General features: G+C 42.9%; 1 protein-coding gene and 1 long non-coding RNA gene across 3 annotated transcripts in view; one reads left to right on the top strand and one right to left on the bottom strand.

The window, feature by feature from the left end:
• Nucleotides 1-22313, bottom strand: part of LOC110983437 (uncharacterized) — a 48889-nt gene extending 26576 nt beyond the window's left edge. The window contains exons 1-3 of one of the 2 annotated variants that reach the window (XR_015424643.1): nt 22176-22313; nt 11175-11374; nt 8744-8893 (exon numbers count right to left, since the gene is read on the bottom strand). This is a non-coding gene — a long non-coding RNA (uncharacterized LOC110983437). Of the gene's footprint in view, nt 1-8743; nt 8894-11174; nt 11375-22175 lie in introns of those variants that run through there. The other variant, XR_015424644.1, reaches the window with a different exon arrangement.
• LOC110983435 (calcium-activated chloride channel regulator 1-like) lies at nt 1107-19711 on the top strand. The gene is made up of 16 exons (XM_022242692.2): nt 1107-2273; nt 5844-6102; nt 6380-6509; nt 6930-7072; nt 7709-7819; nt 8150-8341; nt 9717-9894; nt 10397-10527; nt 11227-11389; nt 11703-11956; nt 12508-12682; nt 13285-13466; nt 13955-14144; nt 14613-14735; nt 16416-16577; nt 17620-19711. The coding sequence occupies exons 1-16, from the start codon at nt 2002-2004 to the stop codon at nt 18333-18335; spliced, it is 3381 nt and encodes a 1126-aa protein (XP_022098384.2). The 5' UTR covers nt 1107-2001; the 3' UTR covers nt 18336-19711.
• Nucleotides 22314-24332: the final 2019 nt, after the last annotated feature.

Here is a 24332-nt window from a genome sequence, read left to right as displayed (position 1 = left end):
GACTGTAGCTTGTTCAGAGTTTTGTGGACATTCCTTTATTGAATATTTCATTCTCTGGCGAACCCAGGATTTTGTCGTGGACGGGGGGGGGTGTCTCTGACCGGGATTTAGCTCAGTGATGGTCAAGCCATCACCACCCGGTTGCGCCACAAAACATACACTGGGATTTACGGCTTTATCAGAGCTACTACTTTAAGGTGCATGCGTATGAACAGTACCTTCGTTTTTCAGAAAGCAAAAGAAACACACACACACACGCACACAAATCCAACACCATGTAACACGCCATCAAAGTGGGGGTGGAGACAATTCCGTTTTAACTTCCCCCACACAACGAGAGAAGCATGTGATTATTTGTTTTAAGATTTTTATATCTATTTCCGTTCTCATCGAACAAAGGGGGGAAAATCACAACTTCCTTCCCTACTGTGGTGATGCCAGAGGTGAAACTGGACTACTGAAAGACAAGGTTCCACAACAGCATTGACATGACTCCCGAGGCTAGGGATGTCATCCCACAGTTGGACTGCAGGGGGGCGTGAGCCATTATTACCCCCCCCCCTCTCTAATTTTGGTGGTGAGAAACAAACAAGACATTCGTATTTTGAGGATTTTTGGAACTGTCCCGTAGAAACAAACGGTCGACAAAAACTTTGATTGAATACACCATTTTGCTGTGATGTGGGCAAGCCTTCACTTGAAGGAGACCGTTTCTTTTGTTTAGCAAATTAAGACCGAGTTGTGGAGATATTTCTCTGTCCGCACAACGTTTTCGGTTCTCACGAAAAAGGTGACTCGTCCCCACAACTGCGGCACAAGTGTGGCTGAGCCACGGACGTATATAAAAAAAACCTGGACTTGCAACGCCTTTGTATGAAAAAGAAGCCAACCAGCGGCCATTTTACCGAGCCGAATACAAAGGCGTGGGTTGGCTCCCTACTATTGACGTCAGGAAGAACAAAGGCGGGCATTACCAGGAAAGCTTTGTATTCGGCTCGGTAAAATGGCTGCGAGTGGATTCAATGCCTCTATAAGGGCATTGCGAGTCCAGATTTTATTATACACGTCCGTGGGCTGAGCACGCAAATGTGCACAAGATTATGTAGTGGGCCCCCTCCTCACTTTCCAAATGTGTACGGCCAGGCCAATTCATATGATTTGCTCATCCCGCCATCCTACCAGTGCCACTTTCCGGCATGAAAGTGTGCCATCTCTACAGCAGCACTAGCAAGTTAGGAGTCCATTGGAGGGTCCTCACGTTCTGGAAAGTTTTCAGTCCACTGTCCACGATCCCTTCTCCCCACACTTTTTGAGGGGATCCCTTGGTCTTCATAATCTCTCACTCAAACATTATTGTTGACCCCTGACAAAAGCCTTTTTTGTCAGTTACAATCGGTCGCCCAACGTAACTCTGTATAAGGACATCACCAAAACAGTTGGCTTTCATGGAGCGGGAAGTCTACTTTTGGAAGTATGATGTCATCCAGTGTTGAATAGTACCAGGCTGCTCTTGACGGTTTTGTTTAGTCCACGGTGAGAGCTCAGCGATCCACCAAACTGACTGCTAGCGTAGAAGAGACACACCGCATCGATCATCTCTCTGATGTTCTGTCCTTATCACAATTTATGAACTTTTCTGCAGTGTCACTTTTTTTTTCTCGGAAATAAATTATTGGTTAACGGTGAAATTGCAAAGCATAAGAACACTTCTCGTGTGTTGGCTCTCACGCTGTCCACAGCTAGATGCGTAACACAATATAGGGCGACAGCGCAGTCAACCTCCCAAACATCAAGAGAAATTTACTGGCGCGGAAGACGACTTCAAGGAACCTGATCGATCCCACAAACCATCATCAGGCATTACTGAAGGGTTACTCACCGTCAACTTAGTACAACAAATTATTGTGACCATAGTTTGCTGTGAGTCTTCGGTGGCAAGCAGGCATTGCGGTTGGTTAACGCTTCACTCAAATTTACTCTTTCGGATTTGAAGATCAGTACATGTACACACTTCTGTCGAAAAGGAGGCATAAAGAAGACATGTTACGGGGACTGATGCTTCCCTTGGCCGTGTTGGCCGTCTGGGTGTCCGCGGGCTTTCCTGGCATGGTCTCGGCGGCCAGGGGCAGCCGTGTCTCGCTGGAGCTCGTCGATGGGAGCTACCGAAACCTATTGATCGGTATCAGCGACAGAGTGCCTGATAGTCCAGCGCTCATTGACCGCATCAAAGATGTCTTCACCGAAACTTCCAAGTTTCTGTATCAAGCAACGAGGTAAGTTGTATGAAAATACACGCCATTTCGCAAGACCACACGACCAAACCGCACAAAATGGAGAAGTGTAGCCCCCTTTCCCCACAGCGACTGGGTTCTAACTTCTTATGATACACGAATGGATCAATACACCACACAAGTTTAAGTCACATTTTTTCATGTAGTTTCATTGCGAAATCTTGCCAGAAGATTCGGTCTAAATGTTTCATTTTGACTCCAAGTCTCTATAATTAAACGTAGCTTACGGTACGCGTGCAAACTACAAAGCACCGATTTCGACTGACACCGATTTGCATGCATGAGAGACATGCACACCGGTTATGCTGACCGTAAACTGAACCTCAACATTAACCCTAACACTCCTCAGTCCTCCAACAGGTGAAGGATTGAGGAGGGTTAGGGTTAGGGTTGAGGTAACTTTCGATAAACTTGCGCCGTCGATTCAGCTTTGCTCTTTAAAGCCCCCCCTTCGCCTCCGCGTTAAACTACACGAGTCATGCTTTCAAGGGAATCTGCTGTGAACGACAAGCACAATCGAGCAATATTACGACTCCACGTCAATTAAGGGCCTAACAGTTGCTGTGCCTCAAAGAGGGTCATACGAAGGGTACTAACATGATTGTGCAAGATATGTCTATGACACTTGACATGGACACCTTATCAATTCCACACAGCATGCTGACACTGATCGGGAAGCAGAGAAGACGAAAGAAAAAAGTACAACTTTCAATCCTGTGCTTATATATACTAATCAAAATAAAACCGTGTAGGGGGCCTACTGTTTTTGTAACTAATCCACTGACTATTACACTTTTCTTTTTGTTGTTTTGTTGTGTGATATCGTAAGTTTAATGACAGTCAAGCAAATTTTCTTCTTTAAAAAATCACTTTACTATATCAGTGCTACTATTATGAGGCTATGAAAAATCTCTCTTGTATTTGTATTATGTCCATTTCATTTCCCTTCCTTCCAAAAGCGTGTAAAAAGCCCCCAATTTGGCCTCATCCCTTATAGAAAGGCCATAAAAGGTTCCATTAAAAAAAATTGTAATTCTTTGGCCCCCAAAACAAGTCCACTGAAAATTTGGTTCTGGATACACCTCTGAACTTTGACTGAATGAACGGACGTCGTGCCTTCAGGAAACCGGATCTCAATCCGAAGCGGGTCAGAAGAATCTGCGCTTTGACGTTCTATACTGTATTCGGCCAATATCAGAATTCATTCGAACTCTAAAAGCACTCGATTTTTTTCCCTACGGTCTGCAAATTTTGTTTGAACAGCTGAAAAAAACTCACTCACACAATAGTGTACACGGTAGGGTTACTTCACGGACGAATGAATTTACGAAGCTGCAAGTCACGCTGTTTTTCAATTTGCAGCAGGCAATAAAAAAAACCTTTGCCTATTCCTCAATATTGAAAGGCCAGGACAGCGAATTACTTCACATGAACTGAGTGGTCACAATAAGTTTTTCTGCGTGTCATAATCGTCGATAACCCAGCAGTACGCTCGACCATATAAAGGGCACAGAGGACGTCAATACATGTATACCCCTGCCGTTTTGTTGTGTGTTGAATTGATCCAGTAGAAGAAAAAAAATCGCAGAATTTGGTTTTGTGATGTAACAATTGTTTATCACCTGTAGTCTGGGGCATAATGTGTTCTCCATTCTCTGTAAAGTCAGATGCGGGCTAACCTACAGAGTCAGGTTTTGTTACAAAATTCGGAGAATCAAAAATCACGGATTTCCCCTAAATAGTTTACAGTGAGAGTAATCGTTCGTCGTCGAATTTGTACAAAAGGACACCTGGTTTGACTTGGGGAAAAAGACGACAAAATAAAAATGGGGATAATTCTGACAGAACATCAGAATGTGTAGATCCTGTTTGGAGATAAACTTTGGAGGGCAGTCTTGGTATTACTGCACGGAAAACCACGGGTGTAGAGATCTAAAGATGCATGTGCAAGGCTAAGTTGGTGCACTTTCGCGTGTTTCTATTGAATTTGTTTTCTTCAGTATCACTGCTGCATTCATGTTATGGACTTTGAAATTCAATATTTTTCAAATCCCCAGAAGTAAAATTTACTTTTTTCTCTTTCTCTCTCCCGTGAGAACGAATACGTATTTGAAGTGTCAAACGATGGTGCTTGTGAATCTTGTATCAATGTTCCTTGTTTTTACGCATACATATTTGTTCGACGAGTTTGGTATACCAGTTGACCACAGACGAAAAAAATGTTTTGGCCAAGCGCATTAGTGTGTTTTTGAATGAGTAACTTAACCTCAAACGAAGAGAGGGTGGAGTTCGCACCCCCTCTTAAATTCTTTTCGATATCCCCATGGTGCATTTTTTTCACAAGAAAAGCCTTCAGGAGTTTTTACAGTAACTCTTTGCCGTCAGTTTAAAAACCAAGTTCTCGCACAGTGTTCTCTTTCTTCTGGACAGGTCGACTTAAATTGTATACTTTGATACTGAAATGTCATATCCCTCGATCTTACGAGAAACTCAATATAGGCCTAGTATAGGGCATTTGTTACTGCCGGACCGACTTTCTGGAATTCTTTGCCACGCCAGAAAAAGAAAATTACAAACGAAATGATTGCATATTTTTTTTTCGTTTTTACGTTTTTTTCGTTTTTAGACAAATGTTTTGTTGAATGCAAGACAAGTTATTCACACATGCGAGTTCACCTATGTTCAATACCAAATGTTATCTCCGTCAATTCAAAAGCGTAGACCCATATTTCTGAATAGTAATCGGACAATAAGGCGAGCAAGGCTGCTCACTTTGTCCTTTGCCGTCTGTTCCTTTCATTCAAATTATGCAAGTTATTGAAACGCATGCATTTTGACGACTTCTTTCACGAATTCGATGGGAGCGTTGAGTCATGGGTAGCAGCATTGTCAAAAGTCTGTGCTGATCGATGGTAAATGGCTGGATAAGAATGGTACGGTGCCCCTGAAACGCCATAATGAGTTTCTTTAAAGTAAATTCTACACTAAGATGTGGTCGCCCTGCGTTAAAACGACCATACCGATCGATCGGTGATTTCCGTGTTACAGACTAAAACGAGGAACAGCGCTAGCCGCAACAAACTCAGTAACAGTTTTGCTTGGGAACATACTTCTAATTTTTTCTAATCTTAAACACTTTGATGCTTTAATAGCTTTCATAAGATGTGTGCTCTTTTCATGTCTATATCATTTCTGCCAAAAGAGAATTAGTTACCTTAAAATGTTGTAGATATTCACTTTTCAACGAGTTTTTGTTTTGTTGTGGGATTCGACCATTTCGGCATATCTCAGACAGGTTCCCCGGCAGCGTAATAATTCACTGACACGTAGAAAATAGAAAATGATTTCGCAAAATATGAATGTTGTGACTTAATTAAATGCCCGCACGCCTGAAGTCTAATAGGAAAGTACACGTGAGTATTTGTGCCATCGCATCAATAACGTCTTCTATGAAGGCTGCCAAGGGGTTTCTGCCTGTTAGTGTGCAGGTTTTTGTGTTGCACGGCAGATCTAAGTTCACAATCCGTTTATTTTTTCATGCGATTCTCTCAGGAAGCGGGCTTACTTCAAAGATATTCACATTCTTGTTCCGGAGAGCTGGAGAGAGTCCTCCGACTATTCCAGTGCAGAATGGCAACGTTACGACCAGAGTGACGTCATGATCGACTTCTCAAAGGATGGGAGCACGAACAACAATCGTCCATATGTCTACAAACCGACCCCGTGCGGGGAGCAAGGCGAATTCATTCACCTGACTCCCGACTACCTGCTTTCAGAAAATACTGCCCGCGCCTTTGGACCCTACACGAAGGTAATTCTTTAATGACGCGATTCAAGCATTATATTTCCTTGTCTTGCATCTTTCTGTCACTGTTAAGCAAAAGAAACGTCTTCCATTTTCAGAGACAGTGATAGAAAAACCGTCAGCGTAAAGTTTTATTCGCTTTGCAATATTCACGTGAGTACAGGTCAGACTGGGGCGTGATGCATGTGGCGTCACTTTCCCAGTCTATATAAAGCATGCCCCATTGTGCATAAAAGCTATGTTTTTTCCACAATTTACTCCAGTCCATTTTTATCGTACAAAGACATTAACCCACGAATGGGCGCACTACCGATGGGGTGTATTCGACGAATACCCGCTCCAAAACGGACAGCATTTCTACGCCGACGCCGAGGGGAACATTGAGGCTGTGAGGTGCGTCTCGAAAATACAGGGTAGGTTGAACAGTATTCAAAATGATGGCCGGATAAAAGTGGTGTAAAATACACACAGTGCCGGAGTGGAATCGGTGTTTCTACACTTGGCTAATGTAGATTCCGCGTGGTGTAGTTTGTCTGTTTTCATTTGTTTGTTCGATCATATGCTTTTCAGTGGTTAAGATAATAGGTTATTTGCTGAGATAAATATAATTCTCACCCAAACAGAGACCTGAATATTGTTTTGGTAAATTTTCCGATTGGGAACCGTAACCCAATTGGGGACCAACATTAAAATTGTCAGCTGTTTAATGTTCGTGATTGAATGTAGACATTACCTCTCTCGTTTATAGACAAAGTCATCCTCAACAGTGAAAGCTCGCTTAATACAATTGAATTTTACCCAGATTCATTTTCTTGCACGCACTTCTACATCAGGTGAACGGGTGAATCCAAAGAGGAACTTTGGGCCTTGCCAGGAAGACGAAAATGGGCTCCCGGAGCGGGACTGCCGGTTCCAGGATGACTACCGTGCAACCGATTACACCGGCTCGCTCATGTACAAGCAGTTCTTACCCGCGGTATTAAACACGCTCTCGTATTTAATCTTAGTAAATTCAAAAACATTTCAGCATGGGGCTCTCATTCCTTGTCTTTGGCATACGGATGACAATCAAACGTCTTGTCGCTGGCCTGAAGATAAGATCAGACAGGCGTAACGTACAGCCGTAGCCTTACTTTGAAAGATGATCCCGGTGCAGAGTCATCGGATAAGCCTACTAAGTATTCCGTCTCTAAACTAGCGTCCATATTCTTCAAAGCTATCATTTGATTCAAGAAATATCGAAAAGCACAGAGGCCAGAAACAAATGCATTAATTTTCAAATTCTTGCAAAATTGCAGCATTGACAATTATTGTTGCTGAAAAATCCATTCCACAGACAGATAAGAACCTTTTTCGATTAATATTTTTAATACGGCCATTTCACAACAGTGCGCCACCAGGAGTTTGCAACGCATTGGCCTATCACAATGTGCGAAATTTGTCGACCCAATGTGCGTTTGGAAAGGGTCGACAAATTTCGCGCATTATTATTGGTCAACGTGTTGCAAACTCTTGGTGGCGCACTATTGTGAATCGCCCTTATTCTAATACGGGTTCTCTTTTGTAGATTTCAATTTTCGGAAAGTAAGCCTACTTTTTTCTTTGAACCCAGATTTCAACTTTTTGCGAGAAAGCGGCCAACGGTGTGCCGGAGGGAAACGTGCATAACAGAGAGGCGCCTAATGTGCACAACATCATGTGCAAAGGGAAAAGCGTGTGGGAGGTAGGCTCGAATAATGCGTCAGTTTGCAACAAAAAATAAACAAACATGCAAACAAACAAAATATAAGAACTAAGCTGGAACGACAAATGGGTATTCCAAACGACACTCACAAAAAATCTCTGTTTGCGGCGGAGAATTTCTGTTGAATCAAGGTATACAGTCAAACCTCGTTAATTAAGACCAGGAAATTGTTAGGTCCCAATCCTTTCTTTTTCATTGTTTTCATTCCTGATAATACAAGGTTCCTGTTAAAACAAGGTAATTTGCCACGTCCAAAGGACCTCTTATTAACGTGGTTCGACTCTACTTTTGAATTTTTTTTCTAAATAGGTGATGCTTGAACATAGTGACTTTGCTCCGGGGAAGGGTATTGCGAACAACGCAAACGACAGGGGTGAGGAGGACTTCGAGCCCAACCCCGTGCCAGAATTCACGGTGGTCAAGAAGACCTCCAGCCGCTTTGTCCTGGTCGTGGACACCTCTGGCAGCATGAAAGGACAGAGACTGCGCCAGCTCAAACAGGTACGTCATATGGGTGGGGGGTTTCGTGGATAATTAAATACAAGTAGAAAATAAACGGAGAATGACTTACAAGTATATTCTCAAAATAAACTGGATCGATTTCTTTCCCCATAATTAGAAACTGGAAAGTTTCATCAGGACAATGAAGATTTAAAGTATAGTGGTAGAAAGAGTACCAGGATCATAAACGATCACAAAAATGTTTCAACAAAGATAATTTCGATAAAAATCGTAGGGCAACACAAAGTCGCAGGACAGCTACAATGCAGTGTGAAAACATCAAGACAAAAGCTAGCTTTTTCCTGAAGCTTGACCACCACATTATTATGACTGTATCGTCACTTTCAGATGAACAGGGACGGATTTAGTGTTTCCTGGTCATTAGTGTTCCTTAGGCCTTACCTTGCTCTAGGTTTGGACTACTCTCATCAGGCTCCTGGGGCTTGTATAATGGTGTCTGTAATGGCTCTCAATGCTGACCGACCCTTTGTTTTTGTTTTCTCCGACCGAGGGGAGAACTGTTTCAATGCCGCCAAACCCATCTGGAATTTTCTACCGAGAAAAAAATTAAAACAATGATAAAAGAAAACTTTATGGTAAGACCGACCAACCAACTCTCCCTCAATGTCAAAAAGATATGATAACTATTATGGACATAACTACGTGCGCCCGATAAGCGATGGAGTTGCCTTTCATGCTTGTGCCAAGCTGAACGAAGCTATGGCTGACCGTCAGGACAAAAGTACAGGAACAATTCACAAGTGTGAGCAAAACACCAAATACTAATAACCCCTATTAAATACAATGAAATGACAACCCCCTTAATAAGATTTATGGGACTTATGCATATCTTGAACGAAATTAAGGTAAAATTGAAAACCAACCAAGAGTGATTTTCCTGCAAACTTTGGCCGCCCATACAAATTGTAGGCAAAATGAGAGTGGTCTATCAATTCCTATTCAGTGCCTTTGACCGATGACGGATTGGTGGTTGGGTGGTTTGCAAAACGAGATGATCCATCATAATTTTTTCAAATTATTAAATTTACTTGCAAATAATTGGATAAACGCTGACTAGATGACTAACATTCCTTGACTTCACAAGTTGTTTGAACTTTGGAAGCATATTAATATGCCCCTCACTGACGTGAAACCTAGAAGAATTGGACACTTGGTGCTGTCAGGGAGCTTGCCGTGATACAGAAAACTTGCTTGATTGGGGGACCTGTTCTAAAAAAAATTCGATTTTCCTCCAACGCCACTTCCGTAAACATTGCTGACATGATTCCACAAAATCCCGAAGGTACCTATCACGACTGCACACATATTTATTATTAATTTGTTTTGGCTTCTGTCCCTTTTTCACTTAACATAGGCAGCTGATTTGCTCATCAGCGAAATCCTGAATGACGGAGAGAAGCTTGGGATTGTGGAATTCGCAGAAACGAGTAGACTCATCTCGGGTCTTCAATCCATCAACGCGATGAGCCGACAGATGCTCCTGAATAAGATAACCTCCCTTGACGCCAATGGCTGGACGAGCATTGGAGCAGGTACATAGTGTTCAACCTCCGTTCTTAATTTTAACCCTTTTCGCCACTGTAGGACATTTTGATTTGTCCAAGTCGGATTCATCTGGCAATATTTTCTAGTTTCCGTGTTCTAAGCACTTTTTTGTTTCTGCCGAAGACACGGCTTTACTCTGAGATGGATTTTATCGTCCACAGGTGATTTTATTCATGCCATGTATGGGTTCCATTACCATCATGCAATATCTAAACATAATTTTTTATTATATTGCATTTATCAATGCTTCCACTGATTGTTTATACAACGAAATCAAGCCTCACGATCTGTGAAACCTTCCATAGTATTATTGTTTTATGAAAATAAGTATCTTTGTTCAACACTGGTTTTATTATAATTTTTCTTCGTTAACACTGCTTTTTGTGCTTGGTATTAATTTCTGGCATAGTGAATAAGTGAAAAAAAAGAAAATGCTTTACCGTTTAATTTTTCTATATGTAAAAAGGTGACTTGTGCTTGGATTTGTAGGGGTTGTAGGCGGCTTAGAGGTATTGCAGGATGGCTCAATGAATGCTGAAGCTGCTGCAGGGGGAAAGATGATAATTATCACTGACGGTGAAGAGAACGAAGAACCGTATATTAGAGATGTTCTCCATTTGGTAAGCGTTCATGATAAATGTCAAAGATGATAGAAGTGATTGAGGTGGTAGTGGAGGTGGTGATTATAATGTGCTTGTTACAGGTCGTAATGGTGACAGTGGTTATTATGTTGACATCAATTGTATTGTGGTTATTGTGACCACGGGTCACGAGGGTGACGATGGTGGTGGTCATTGTATCGCATAACGAATGGTTTGAGGAATATAGGACATTGATAGATGCATGATCTATAGCGATGATGGAGATGATTATGATGGGAGAGTATGGCGATTTGTTGTGATAAATGGTGCCAACAATGCCTGTGATTTGTTGTGAAACGGGTGCCAACAATGCTTGTGATTTGTTGTGAAACGGGTGCCAACAATGCTTGTGATTTGTTGTGAAACGGGTGCCAACAATGCTTGTGATTTGTTGTGAAACGGCGACTGTGGTCAAAAGTGATGAAATCAATGATAGCGATACTAATGAAGATGCCATCGTTGGTAGGCCTGCTACATTAACGGGGGTAATTTTACCGATCATACTCGCGTAAATGGTAGGAAATGTGTCTCAACATGTTTGGCCACATAGGAGGAGAGTTTGATCATTAAAGCAGTGAACAGCAGGTTCATTAATTTTAAAAATGACGTGATGAAAATAATAATACCTAGACATTCTGTTTTTCTTTCTTCTGTCTCTTTTAAAATTCCCCCGTGCAGGTGAATGGTTCCAGCGTGACAATATGCACCATCGCAATCGGACCCGACGCCTCATCGGACCTTGAGCTTCTGCCTGCCCTCACCGGCGGCACGGCTTACTCGCTGAAAGAGGAGTCCAACTCACTTAGTGATGCGTTCAGCACGATTCCTACCACAGAAAAGGGTAAAAATGGAATTAATAACTGGGGACCACAATCGGATGTATCGACCAAAATACATTGAGTAGCAAAGTGCTAAGACTCGATTTATTGTGATTTAAATCTGGAAATTAGTGAATATTTCTACAGGCATAATTACGTGCGGTTACCTTTTTCACGGACAGAAACAATATTTAGAATGATACACATAATTTGCCGGAAAAAGAAGAGCACAAAAAGTAAAATTTACTGCCCAAACACGGAACATGGAAACAAGCGCTAAAAAGACTGTTAACAAACAAACAGTGGATTCTCAGCTCTTTTTTTCCGCCCACACAGACATAACTTCCACGCCGACCACCGTGTATTCGGAGTTCATTAAAATTCCAGTTGGACAACTTTTCACCGACGCCGTCTACATAGACGCCACAATCGGCAGTGACACCCTTTTTGTATTCGGGCACACCACTGCGAATAGCATAAGCGTGCGTGTCACCGATCCGACGGGAAGGAGGATCTCTGAGGGGTCCCCCGAGTACGACGCCAATCCAACCATCCCGCGGATTCGAGTTGCTATCACTGGTGATGCTCAGGTATATTGCAAAGGAGAGCTTTGAACTGCAGTTACTGGTCTTGTCGTCCCTTCTAGAACTGTCACTGGAAAATGTCAAAATAAAAGGCGACAAGCTGAGCACTTCATTGTCAAACCAGTGAAATTACGTCATAGAATTATGTCCAATAAAATCAAAGCATCGTTTTTATCAGCTCTACCTCCTAGTAAAACTTTGCTGGAATTTAGCTAGAATCAGCTGTCGTCACCTCCAAAATGTTGCTTAATTGTATACCCTACCAAGTGTTTAGGACAGAAGTACTCGAAAGCGTAGCCCTGATATTTCAACTGACATTGGCTAAAACGTGAGCAGCATAATGGCCCGTTTCCATTACTTTTATGGGGTTTGCCAAATTAATGGTCACTGCATAAATTGCACATTGAAGTAATTTTTTTTCATTTAACGCATTCGGAAATAATTTTGCCAGAGATCGTCTGTGGAGCACAACTTGGCTGCCCGAACCTCTGGGTAAAGATCGTGGCTACTTAAATCATTAAGATAACGATGCGATTGTCTCTGTTGTGAATCCACAGGTCGGGCAGTGGACATTCGAAATCGAAAACAATCAACAGGAATTGGAGAATGTGACTGTGCTAGTCCAGAGTCAGGCCCGGGAGAACCAGGAGCCCATCATGATCCGGTCACAGTGGCGACTCGCTAGCGTCGTGCCGCCACAGACACAATCTCTCTACGTGTCCGTCGGGCAAGGTAAAGCCTTGATCAAGCCCATTACGACGCAGACTGCATGCATTGCTAAAGAGCTCCGTTTTATAATAGGTTGCTAGTCAACCCATAAATGCAATAAAGGCCCTTTCCAGCTTGCTGAATCGTATTGGAATTAGCCTGGATAGGATTTCCAGTTTTCGTACGGTTTCAACCCAGGTCCAACACCAGGCCGATAAACTTGCTAATTCTTTACCAATGTAAAGAGAACAGTTACTATCTAGTGGTAGTTTTGTTTAATATGCAAAACAACTTACATTTCTTACGTTTTAGCAGTATCAAGTGCACTTCTATTACATTTCAGGGGAAAAACTTGTAACTTGTACAAACTCTACCATTCAGACCTTTGAACAGAATTCACACCAACTTCGTTTCATCTACAGTTTTATCACTGACCCTTGTCATGCAGCGTTTTAGTACAAAGGGGAAATATGTAGTAAATTTGAGGCTTTGGATATTTTCGTTAGTGTCCGATAAAAAAACGTTTAGCCACAGATCCAGAAAGTAAAATCTCCCGTGCTTCAAGCCCGTATGTGCCAAAGTTGATTACATGTACTTTGATTTTTGTTTCCTTTTTTTCATTTCAGGGTACACACCGGTGGTCGAAGCCGACGTCAAAGCTGTCGTTGACCTACCCTGCGGAAACGGAAACGAATCGGTGACCCTTCGCCCGAAGGACAATGGAATTGGTGCTGACATCCATAAGAACGACGGTGTCTACTCTTCGTATTTTACCGAGTTCTGTGGTGCGGGAAGATACGGTGTCAACGTAAGAACCTTGTTTAACATACCAGTCGATTCCTCAAAAATGTCATATGGCTGCGTTCGAATTAGTGGCTCCGGCTTAAAATCATACTTGTATCTATTAAAGACATCCGTGAAGCTGGCTTCCATATAGGCTGTTATCAATACGGGCGATTCACAATAGTGCGCCACCAAGAGTTTGCAACGCGTTGAGCAATCACAACGCGTGAAATCTGTCGACCCTTTTCAAATGCGCACTGGGTCGACAGATTTCGCGCATTGTTATTGCCCAACGCGTTGCAAACTCTTGGTGGCGCACTTTTGTGAAACGCCCGTATTCCAGCCGTTGTTTGGACGCAGCTTCATTCCCATCTATCGTTTAGGGGGGCAAAGGATGGACTACAGCTTTAGACAATTTCCCGGTCACATTAGACCAGCAAAGTCCGACACCGTTTCAGAACTGAGGTTTATGGAATTAAAGCTTAAACCAGCCCCTGTGCTCACTGATTCCAGATTGAGGTCATCAACAATGGCGAAGTGACCTCTGTGGCGTCCGGTAGCATCATTGGCGTAGGTGCCGCTATCGACCCGGAGCTTGCTAGGGATGGATACGAGAGGGAAAGTGAACTGAGAAGCACCGGCGATTTCCGGCGGGTCACCCTCGGTGGGAGCTTCAAATGCGAGGGAGCACACATTTGCAACGGTGAGGACTCTCGAAATTTCGACGTCCTTAATTTATGTAACACTAATATAAAAAAGAGCGTTACAACAGTAACAAAGGGAGACGGCCTTGCCCGCCCAAAAGGCTGTGCAGGTTTGTGTGTATTCAACGCAAACTCTTGCATTTCACCTATATTTCTGTCGTTTTGAGTAAGGATTTCGAAGATGGATGTTGTTTGAATCATCTGTTCACCAGCGAGGCTCTGCAATCAAGTGACTGCGAATTCTCAGCCCAGCTGAGTGGAATCAACCTGTACTGCAGCTCCAGTTGGCTATACAGTTGTCTGCCTTACAACCGGCAGCGAAAGGGGCCATCGTTTATCTATACATGTAGTTGATAATGTTCTGAAGTCCTGCGGATGCCGTAATGAGTGAAATGCCTGCGCGAAATTGGTTAACTTGATGAGCACAGCAGGGAACATTAATATGGATCACTTCTGTTTCCTTACAGCAAGCTCGGATGTCTACCCCCCGGCTCGTATCACTGATTTAATGGCCACAAATGTTGATCCTCACTCGAAACAGATTAAATTGACCTTCACCGCTCCAGGAGACGATCTGTCTACTGGCAAAGGTATGAAATACATGTTTTTCTGAGTATTTCAATGCTGCACATTATTTGCACGGATGTTAAAAGAAAACAACAGATCAAACTGTTTGTAACCTCTTAAATTACACAAGAAACGCAAGTGTGAACACACTGATGAAAAACTTGGCCCGTGGAAACAGCTCTCTCCAGAACTTGAACTTGAACTGTTTATTCGCTACCTTTAATGATGGCAGCCCATTCCAAGTCCCAAGTCAGCGGTTCGCTACAATGGATAGAGAACATAAAAGTACACCTTATGTAGCAATACATGTACATAAACCTTAGTCAAAATCCATTATGCTGAAATAAAGAAACGGTTGACTACACATCCCTATGAATAAATTTACCCTTACTATGTGCCCCCATAAACTGTCTTACTGTGTAAATGTCAAATGACCGCGTGACTTATGATATAAGTACATATACATGTAAATCCGAGCAGTAGTGTAATACATGAACCCAGTAATAACGGCCCTTCATAATTTACTAGCGTTACAACGTTCCATTATTCCTCCCAAATTAACCCTTATTCTCCAGATGACCCTTAAGCTTATTCTAATATCCCTTTATGACACATAATATGGGAGGATTTCTTTGTCTTACCAACTGTTGCATTCCTGGGGGTTTACTTAATCGAAAGGAAAGATGTCGCTCATGTACGTAGTGGATCATCGAGTGGAAGAAGCGAACGGTGCATTTCACTAATCACCCGAAAGAGGACGCTATAAGAGTTTTACGCCGCTACACTGTTTATACTTAATATCTGGTTTAACGTTTATTCAAACATGTCTTTTTACTTTTGCCATTCTGTGTCCAATTATTGATGCACTTCAATTTCTAAACAACGACATTTAGCGAAAAATCTAATTCCTTGTTGAAGATTGATTATGATTCGATGGTAAACCTAAAATTAAGCATTTTATGAGGTTGTTATTCCACTTGTCGATAATAGATTCAAATTTTACAACTTACAAAAGGTCAGTAAAAATACCACCCAACGATTAGTATCATTAGGCCCAAAAAGTCTCCGGTTCTTGGTCAGGGCTGGCTCCAAATATGGGGCAACAAAGCGATTTTGTTTTTCTTTTTTGCCCTCACTTTATTTCCTAGAAATGATGTACACGCACATGTGCTTTGAAGCACATGGCCTTACTACTGAAATAGACTGGGCCCCCTCAATATTCACCGTTTAAAAGCGTTTTCTGCGTGTAGATGTATTTAGGACATAAGACCAACTCGTTGTCTAGTTCCCAGATGTAAATGTATAATAGAGCAATGGCGTCATATGAAAAAAAGTTCCCAACTAACTGTATGGGGGCCTAATGGAACTCCTTTACTGTACTCTTTTACTCAACCTTGCCCCATCTACAACATCTTAAAAATTACACAGTAGCAGAATTCCAGTCTGTCAAGTAAGTTTGGCAGCTTTTGGACACTGTATTATACCATATAAAAAATTTATTTTGCCGACGCGCAGGTCTACGGCGACGCACGATTTGACCAGAAACCGGAGACATTTGGGGCGGGGGGGGTCTTATGGGCAAAATTTGATCGATGTTTCGGCAGTTGATACTTTGACCGAAGTTGAGCAAGAGTTTGATCATGTTCTGACCTTTGGCACCCCTCTTTATACAAGAGATAACTTGGTGGTATCTGTTTCCACAGCCTCGCACTACATCATTGTGATGTCACGAAGCGTCTCCGACATACTCGACAATTTTGACAGCGTGTCAGAGGTGCCCTTGGAGAGCTACGCCCAGGGCAACGTCATGACGACAAAAGATGCCGGTGAAACCGAGGTGTTTGTCATCCAAGTGACTGATGTCGGTAAGGGGATGAAAATCTATAACGTCAGACGTCACATAAAAATCTGGACTCGCGATGCTCTTAATCAGCCTGCACGGGTCAAGGAAGCCATCGGCGGCCATCTTACCGTGCCGAGTACAATTATAATACAAAGGCTTGTTAGCCTTTGATATAAACGAAATCCTTCTTGGCAACCTTAGTTACAGTGGCGTGCAAGTCAATGATCACTTTTGTATTAGGTACGGTAAGGTGGCCGCCGGTGGCTTCAATTGATACAAGAGCATTACGGGGTCAGACTTTTTTGTATGACGCCCGCAGGAAATACCTTGGGGTCTGTCACTCTTTGGGGAAAACATATACTTGAATCAAGTCGAACTTACATTTCTCTTCCCCAGTCAGCCATCACTTAACATAACGTACAGTACACGGTCGTCGCGCTCGGCCGCTCGCATAACTTCTTATAAGGCACCCTCATCATCTGATAGCTTGTCCGCGATATCCGGCGTCAACGTCAGAGATTGTACAACGTGTGTCACCAGTCTGTAAGTCCGACTTGACGGATAAGCCAATCAGCCCTACTCCCCGTCGGTGATATGTAGTTCGTCATAATTGCATTTGAACGACATGACCTTGCATAATGTAAACGGAATTTCAATCAATTAAAGAAGTCTGACTTGGGATTTCAGCCAAAGGAGCCAGACTTATAGACTCTTTCATTTTAATTGAGGTTTGAACGATGTAAAAGAAGTCCAGCAATTTGATTGGCTGCTACGTCTTTTAGCGGATGAGCTGATTCACTGTGTACAAACGGCTGGTAGATTCGTCAAGTCAGGGGTTCTGAACTTACAGAAATGAGTGGACACAAGAGGGCGTGAAGCAAGTAAAGACACGTGGCCTCCATATCCAAAGCATAAACACAGACAATGTTACGGAAGATCCCGACTTGAGTCAAGTCCAGGGAACACAGAGCTTCCTAGGTACCCGTAGAAAGAAACCCAACCCAAACTTCAAAGAAAGAAAAAGAGTACATAAAAATGTAACTGTTTTTATTGCACCTCTGCAGGGAAGTTCAGTTACTCCTTCGCCGTAGTGACGGTGGATGATGTTGGCAATCGAGGCGAGCCCTCAAACGTCGCCACCTCATCAGCACGCGAAAGACGACCGGTGCCAGGAGTATCTCTCCCACTGGGGCTGGTCGTCGGCTGTGTGGTGGGTGGCGCTGTCCTCATGCTCCTCATGGTGATCTTGGCGGTGTGCGCGCACCGCAAAAGACGACAGAGGGGAGGCAAGGGCACCCCCGAGACCCCCTGGATTGATCAGGAGAGCTCGGGGCAAAGGCTGGAAGGCGGGCGCCAGGCGACTCCCAGGGAGAACCAGTACGTTGGCAGCAGCGTCGCGACCGTTCCTGTATCCCCGAGCAGTGGTCCAATGAAGCCACACACTGTCCCTCTGAAGCCACCCACTGTCCCGCTGAAGCTTCATACTAAGCCGGTGAAGCCACCCATTGCTACTGACCAGTCGAAGCAACCTACTGGCCCGCCTAGGCCACCCTCTGTCACCGTCCCGGTCTTCCCTCCCAGTGATCTGCATGACGACGTCACCGGCCGGCAGCACGATCTTAACAGCCACCTGTACGACCACGTCATCAGCCGACGGGAGAGAGACCCCAACTGGGACCCGACCCTGCCGAATAACAGCGAGGGGGGCGGGGCAAATATCAAGGCGGGTCACGTGGCCAATACCAGGGCTGCGTTCGACAACTTGGGATTCATGAAATAGGTACGGCAAGATGCGACGATCTCCGACGATTTGGGCAGGTAGCATTTACTAACACGAGAAATAAATCCATTGTCAAATTCGTTGTAATCGCCGTCAACATTAACGGCTGGGTAAATATACACAGAAACATAGCGTGGCTTCCATAAAACCAATGTGCAAACGTGAGACAATTTTTGCTTCCTGAAGAACATATCTATGATTTGAAATTTCAAAACTCTTAATACTATTATCATCAACGTCGTTTGCAAGATTTGAAGAACAGGGCCTGGCATACAAGCTTGTTCAGCAAAACCCCATTATCGTTTCATGTTTAATTAGCCATACAGTTAGGTTAGAAGTTCTTTTTTATGTTTGGCATTTTTTTCTTACATTTCTTAAATCCCTAAGCTTATTGCTTTATATTTTAAAAATCGAGTGCCCAGATCGGCATCGATCATTGACAGAGAATTAAACACTCTCTAACGGTTACTGAATCATTACTGAAAGTCGCAACTGCATGTGCTGTGTGTCAGATGTAACACTTCCCAGTTAAAGTTTTCTAGATTATGGATATTGGGCTGTGATAGCGGATTGCCTGACGACTTCTCCCTTATCGGCGGGCGACCTCGCCGGGGGACAACAGTAATGGCATGGATATTGCTGCCTTCTGAATGTTGAGGGTGCTTTGAGGTGATTACACAATGTACTTCATCGCGTAGTGAAAAAAACACAGTAATTGCCCAACAAGGCATAGTGGCGCCGTGGCGAGTTTGAAGCTTTATTTTTTATAAAGTACCGTACATGTCTGTATATACTGCTGTTGATTTCGCCAACCGAGGTCCTGTATAGACTTTGTTGTTCAACAGTTTTACACGTATCCGTAGCGTTTCGGTTCCTGTATATGTATTTGTGCTCTTTCCCAAGTTGGTTTGTTGAGCTATTGTTTGTACAGTAAATAATGGTTTGAATGGTCAGTTAGATTGCTCTTGTGGAATGAAAACGTAAACTCCAGACAGCTTACTGTATTCGATTTTATTGTTTCTGTGCTTCTGTTACAGATTGTCTACTTAAAGCACAAAGAGCAAAATACAGATTTCCGTGTTTAGGTACATGTATAAGGTTTTTTCACCACTTTGAAATAATGATTAGTCCTACCTTTCTGCTGGGCATAATATTCTCTCTGTAAAACGACGTTGCTTATGCGCATTAAGTCTAAAAACCAATGTTGTAGTTGGCTCTGAAGTGGGTTTTTTAGAGACCATGAAGGTGGAAAATGAGATATTTATACTGCTTATTTGACCGTACTCAGAGAACAGCGCAATCAAACTTGCTGGCGAGTTTGTTGCTTTTTTATAACAGAAATAAATATTAGAGATTTCTGTACTTGCATTGCAAAATCCTGTTTTGATTGAGTGTATTTTATGGACTTCCCGCAAATGGTATGTAATCGTCAAGAAATCTGGTCTTTCTCCTTCCAGAAGCACTATTTGGGGGGGGGGTCTAGAGGGGAATGTGCAGATAGGCTCGTTTTATGGGCTATCGTATGGGCGGGGCTACATACGATGTGCTTTTGCGATAGGCCTATGAGTGCGCCCTCATGTGACATTTGTTTGGCGTAACACAAGTACAGACGCGTTGCATAAAACACTAACCTGGTTAAACTAAATATTTACATCTGAGGTTTGTGTTCATGGTGACTTCTTTCGTGTGTAAATTTTTCTACGGAACTTCAGGGTTGCAACAAGTCGCGATTTGAGTCGATCTGAGTAAAGCACTTAGCTCAAGTCCCTTCAAGTCACAAATAATTGAACACAAGGGACACAATAAACACAAAGGAGAAAGTTACTTTTGACTTTTAAAGTTCACATCTGGGCTACTGAATTAGGTGACATCATATCTCACTCTTCATGCAAATGAAAAGGATAAAGTGCAGTAGTGTATCCAGCGGGGGTGGGGGAGCAGAGGGGCAACTTGCCCTCTTGACGGATTTTTTTTTTCAAATTTCTTTTCAACTGAGAATACTTTATAGGTGAGTGGGTAAGGAACTAATCAGGCCCCCGGGTACCAGTTCACTGTGGCAGTGTGAAAGAAAGATGACATGCAGTGAGGGGATTTGAGTGGCAACCAGAACACTGTAGCCTTTTTTTATTTTTAACAGATGAATATTCAGGAAATGAAGTGTCCTGAACATTCACCAATCCGTTCCGAGTGGGAACAAAAGAGGGCCTTTTTTTTTTTTGGTACTCATCGCATAGGCGTGCCATGAGATGTGCGTTTGACGCGGAGCACGCTGAGTACACGTAACTAATTTATTCCAGCATGTATGGTCTTCGCGTGCATGCTGGGTACAGTCCACTAATTCAAGCCCCATTGAAAACAGTGTAAAATCACCATTCTTTAGAGCTCAATAACATGCAAGCCAACATCCCTGAGGTGTCTCACCCAAAAATTTAATTATTATTCGGTCATTAATCTTTCAGTTTCTTTTCAATTTTCGGGGGGTTAACCAATTACATTTTTAATTATTCACCCAAAACAAGACCAACCCCCCAAAAGTCGACGTTCCTAAGTCAGCACGCAGCCATTTTTTAAATGGCAACCCTCTACTTTCTCGGTCCTTTTGGAACATTTTTCAACCGTATTTTTTATCTCTTCCGCCCTCAGATGGAAGCCCAAAGAACCAGGGACTCGATCCTGGCAAAGCTTTACACAATCTCACCATTTTGGGGGCCAAACAATCCCCTTTTTCGAAAGATACTGTGGGGGCACTTTTAATGCTAATGAGCCTGGCGGAAATTATTGCTTGAATTAGTGGACTGCATCCTTTAAGAAAGCATGCAAAGAATCCACTTATAACCGCATGTCTTTCTTTTGCCGATTGGGGGTGCACTTCAGCTCATGCCGGATACTCACACAGCACAATGGAAAGATAATTTCCTATCACCCTGACCCTTGGCCTAACACGAAGATACATGTTATTCACATAGTCATCTCCAATGATTAAGTTGCACCACTTAATATCGGGTATTAGAGTACACACAAGAAATCTGTGCTTTACTTGAACAAAGTAACTTTCTTCTCATGTTGCCTAATAAATAAAAGGGGGTTAGGTAGAACCTATATCATGAATAAATTCATTAAATGTGAAAACAGTGTAAAATTTGAATTTGAATAACTGACATAAGTCAGTTATTCAAATTCATTTTATTACACACATTTATTGAATTGTACAAGTTATTTCTGCAAGTACCAGAAACTTTCAATAACATGCATTGTGAATTTATGTTACTATACTAGTCACTCATAGTCTATTCCTGGGAATATAGTCAGTGAAACATTGGAAGTTCTTTCTTAAACCAACTTTTGGCATGCTACAAACACATCTCAAACAAACTCCCCACGGTTTGCTGTGGTTTTTCACTCCACAGTGAAAACTTCATCTGCAATGTACTATAGGCCTACTTCTATCAAAGAGCAACAGACAGGAAATCCCACATCATACATGTTCTCTCTGCAAGCCTATGGTGGGTGATTATCAGTGGTCAAAGCAGAAGAAAAATGAACTTTATCACTGAACCTGCTGCATCAAAAGCCCAGTTTCACTTCTCACCATTCTATAATCTACTTTACATGCAGTATCCATATGCCGTGCCTTATAAACAGGAGAGGAGAAATGTGACCAAAGTGGACAATTTAATGCACTGGCTTTACATGTACAATGTGACACAACAATCTGTAATGTACACCAATTTTAATCTTTTCAATCCTTAAACATCTTCAACAAGACAATCCAAACATGTAACAATCCTTGATCTACGACATTTGAATTACAATATGATAATAAAAAACTGTTGAACTGACCTGTGGCAGTGCAAAAGAAAGATGACGGGCAGCACGTCAGCGGATTTGGACAGCAACCACAACAACGCAACATTTTGATAGTGTCGAAGTACTAGCGCCCTCTGCAGTCTCAGTTATAGCAACTTGAATAAAACGTTTTGTCTGTACCAAAAATAAAAGGAAGCGATCGATGACAACACCAAAACCTAATTGCATCGTACAGATATGTGTCTCATTATGTAAATGTGAGCTTTTGTCTATTAGTATCTTGAAATCAAGGCATAATTCTTATGAAATCAGGACATAAATTTAGCCAGCCTTCCACGAAGAGCTACAGTGATGAAACCATGAGATGAGATATGCACATGGAGCTACATGTACAATGTATAAAGCTCCTCTACGGACACGCACCAAGTTCCGGGTTATACGTGCCACGGTTCTAAACCACATGATGGGAGTCCATGACATGATGTATGCATGTATTTAGGGTATGCACGTTGGATAACAGTATTTGCGATATGACGCGAATCCGATAATCCGGCATTCGCCGCAAGTCAAAGAGTTTTCGTTAAGCTGAGAGAGGACTCACACTAATAAAGCAATTGGCGACTTGGGCAGCTCGGCGAACTGGGTTCGAGGCACTTTCACCAGGGAAGAGCTGCGCCTTGTGCATGTTAGGAATTTTATGCGACTGCTTTACGACGCGTACGGTCAAACGAAATTCAAGGCGACTTTGGTTGACTTGTGGTCAGTTTTGTGTTAATAATTTGGTGAAAGTCGGCAAGACCTTCGTCCGACTTTCTCCAGACGTTCGTGCAACAGTTTTGAGATGGCCTAGCGCCCTCGGCGAACCATGACACTGTCAAGGGAATGCGTCGCGCAAGTATCTTGCGACCATCACGGGATGGGAATCACATTTCGCGGCCACCGACCAGCTGGTATGAAATCCCCAGCAAACTAAGAACCAAGGTCAACATCAGTCTGCATCCAGCCTCTGGAGAGAATGGGTGTGCAGGACTACCGGAAGGACCCTCGAGATCGGCCAGCGCTGGTTCCGGGACTGAGTCTTCCCTGACCAACCCAGAGCCTTCCATGACCAGCCCAGGGTTCAGGGCACGATTTTTTTCAGTTGGCAAAAGCTTTCGACATGTTTTAGATTGTTTGGTGCCTGTTATGTCACGTGACACTTGCAAAGGCTTTGTGAGACGACCCGACGAGAAAGTCGGAATAGCGATAGACGCTGGATGTTATATTGAACATATTCAAAATTCCCGCGCACATCTTTGCAAAATAGGAGAACGTCTAACGAATCCCACGAACGTTTCGAGATGTCCTTGCAACATTTTTGCAACTAATTTACTGAGTGCCATGATTCCAATTCGCTGAATTCGCAAAGCCTAGAGTGGCTTTATCGGATCTAGAGCCTTGTTAGCTTTCGCTTGAGTCCAGTCTTCTGATGAGGACTCGACTCGAGTCATTTAGTTGCATCGAGTCGCCAGAAAGTGTGACTCGAGTTGGATACATTCGAGCCTGAATCGAGTCATTACAACCAGTGGCGTACATTTGTGCCGGAGAATTGGGGGGTGGGGTGTAGATTTTTTTTTATGGGAGGATGACTTGCCCGGCCATGGAAATTTGAAAAGTGGAGATACATATGACATTATATAGGGGGCGATGTTCATGATATAGAAGTACATCTGCAATATGTATTGCTCTAATTAAATGGCATTGCAGAATCTTACATCAGAGTGGCATATTAATGTTTTGGGTTGTTTTCCCTTTTTAGTGATATAGAATACATCTTGGTCTTTGGGCAGTCTGAAAAATTTCACAATCCGCTTGAATATTTGCTCACCACAAAAAGTGTGTGTGTGGGGGGGGGGAGTGATTCAATAACCCATCCCCCACCCTCAAAAAGGATGGGGGAGATTAAAGGCCTATACCCCCCCCCGATTTACGCCCACGATTACAACTCTGCAAAACTTAAACCTTGATGAAAGCACTTTTCCTTGACGCAGCGAGACAATGAAAGCTTCGAGGTTTTTCTGTCTTTATAGGGTACTGCTGAATTTTTCGTGGAAAAATAGTAATGGAGGCAGCTGCATTTTTATGGTAAAAATGCGATAAAATACCCGTTTACTGCAACAGTAAGGTCAGAGTCAGACACCAGAGAGGCCT

Source organism: Acanthaster planci, linkage group LG03 (assembly GCF_054643075.1).
Source record: "Acanthaster planci isolate LZ-2023a linkage group LG03, COTS_SCS, whole genome shotgun sequence".
Lineage (NCBI taxonomy): Eukaryota > Metazoa > Echinodermata > Asteroidea > Valvatida > Acanthasteridae > Acanthaster > Acanthaster planci.
The sequence above is the reverse complement of the archived record's forward strand: the minus strand, read 5'-3'. Positions and strand labels throughout refer to the sequence as shown.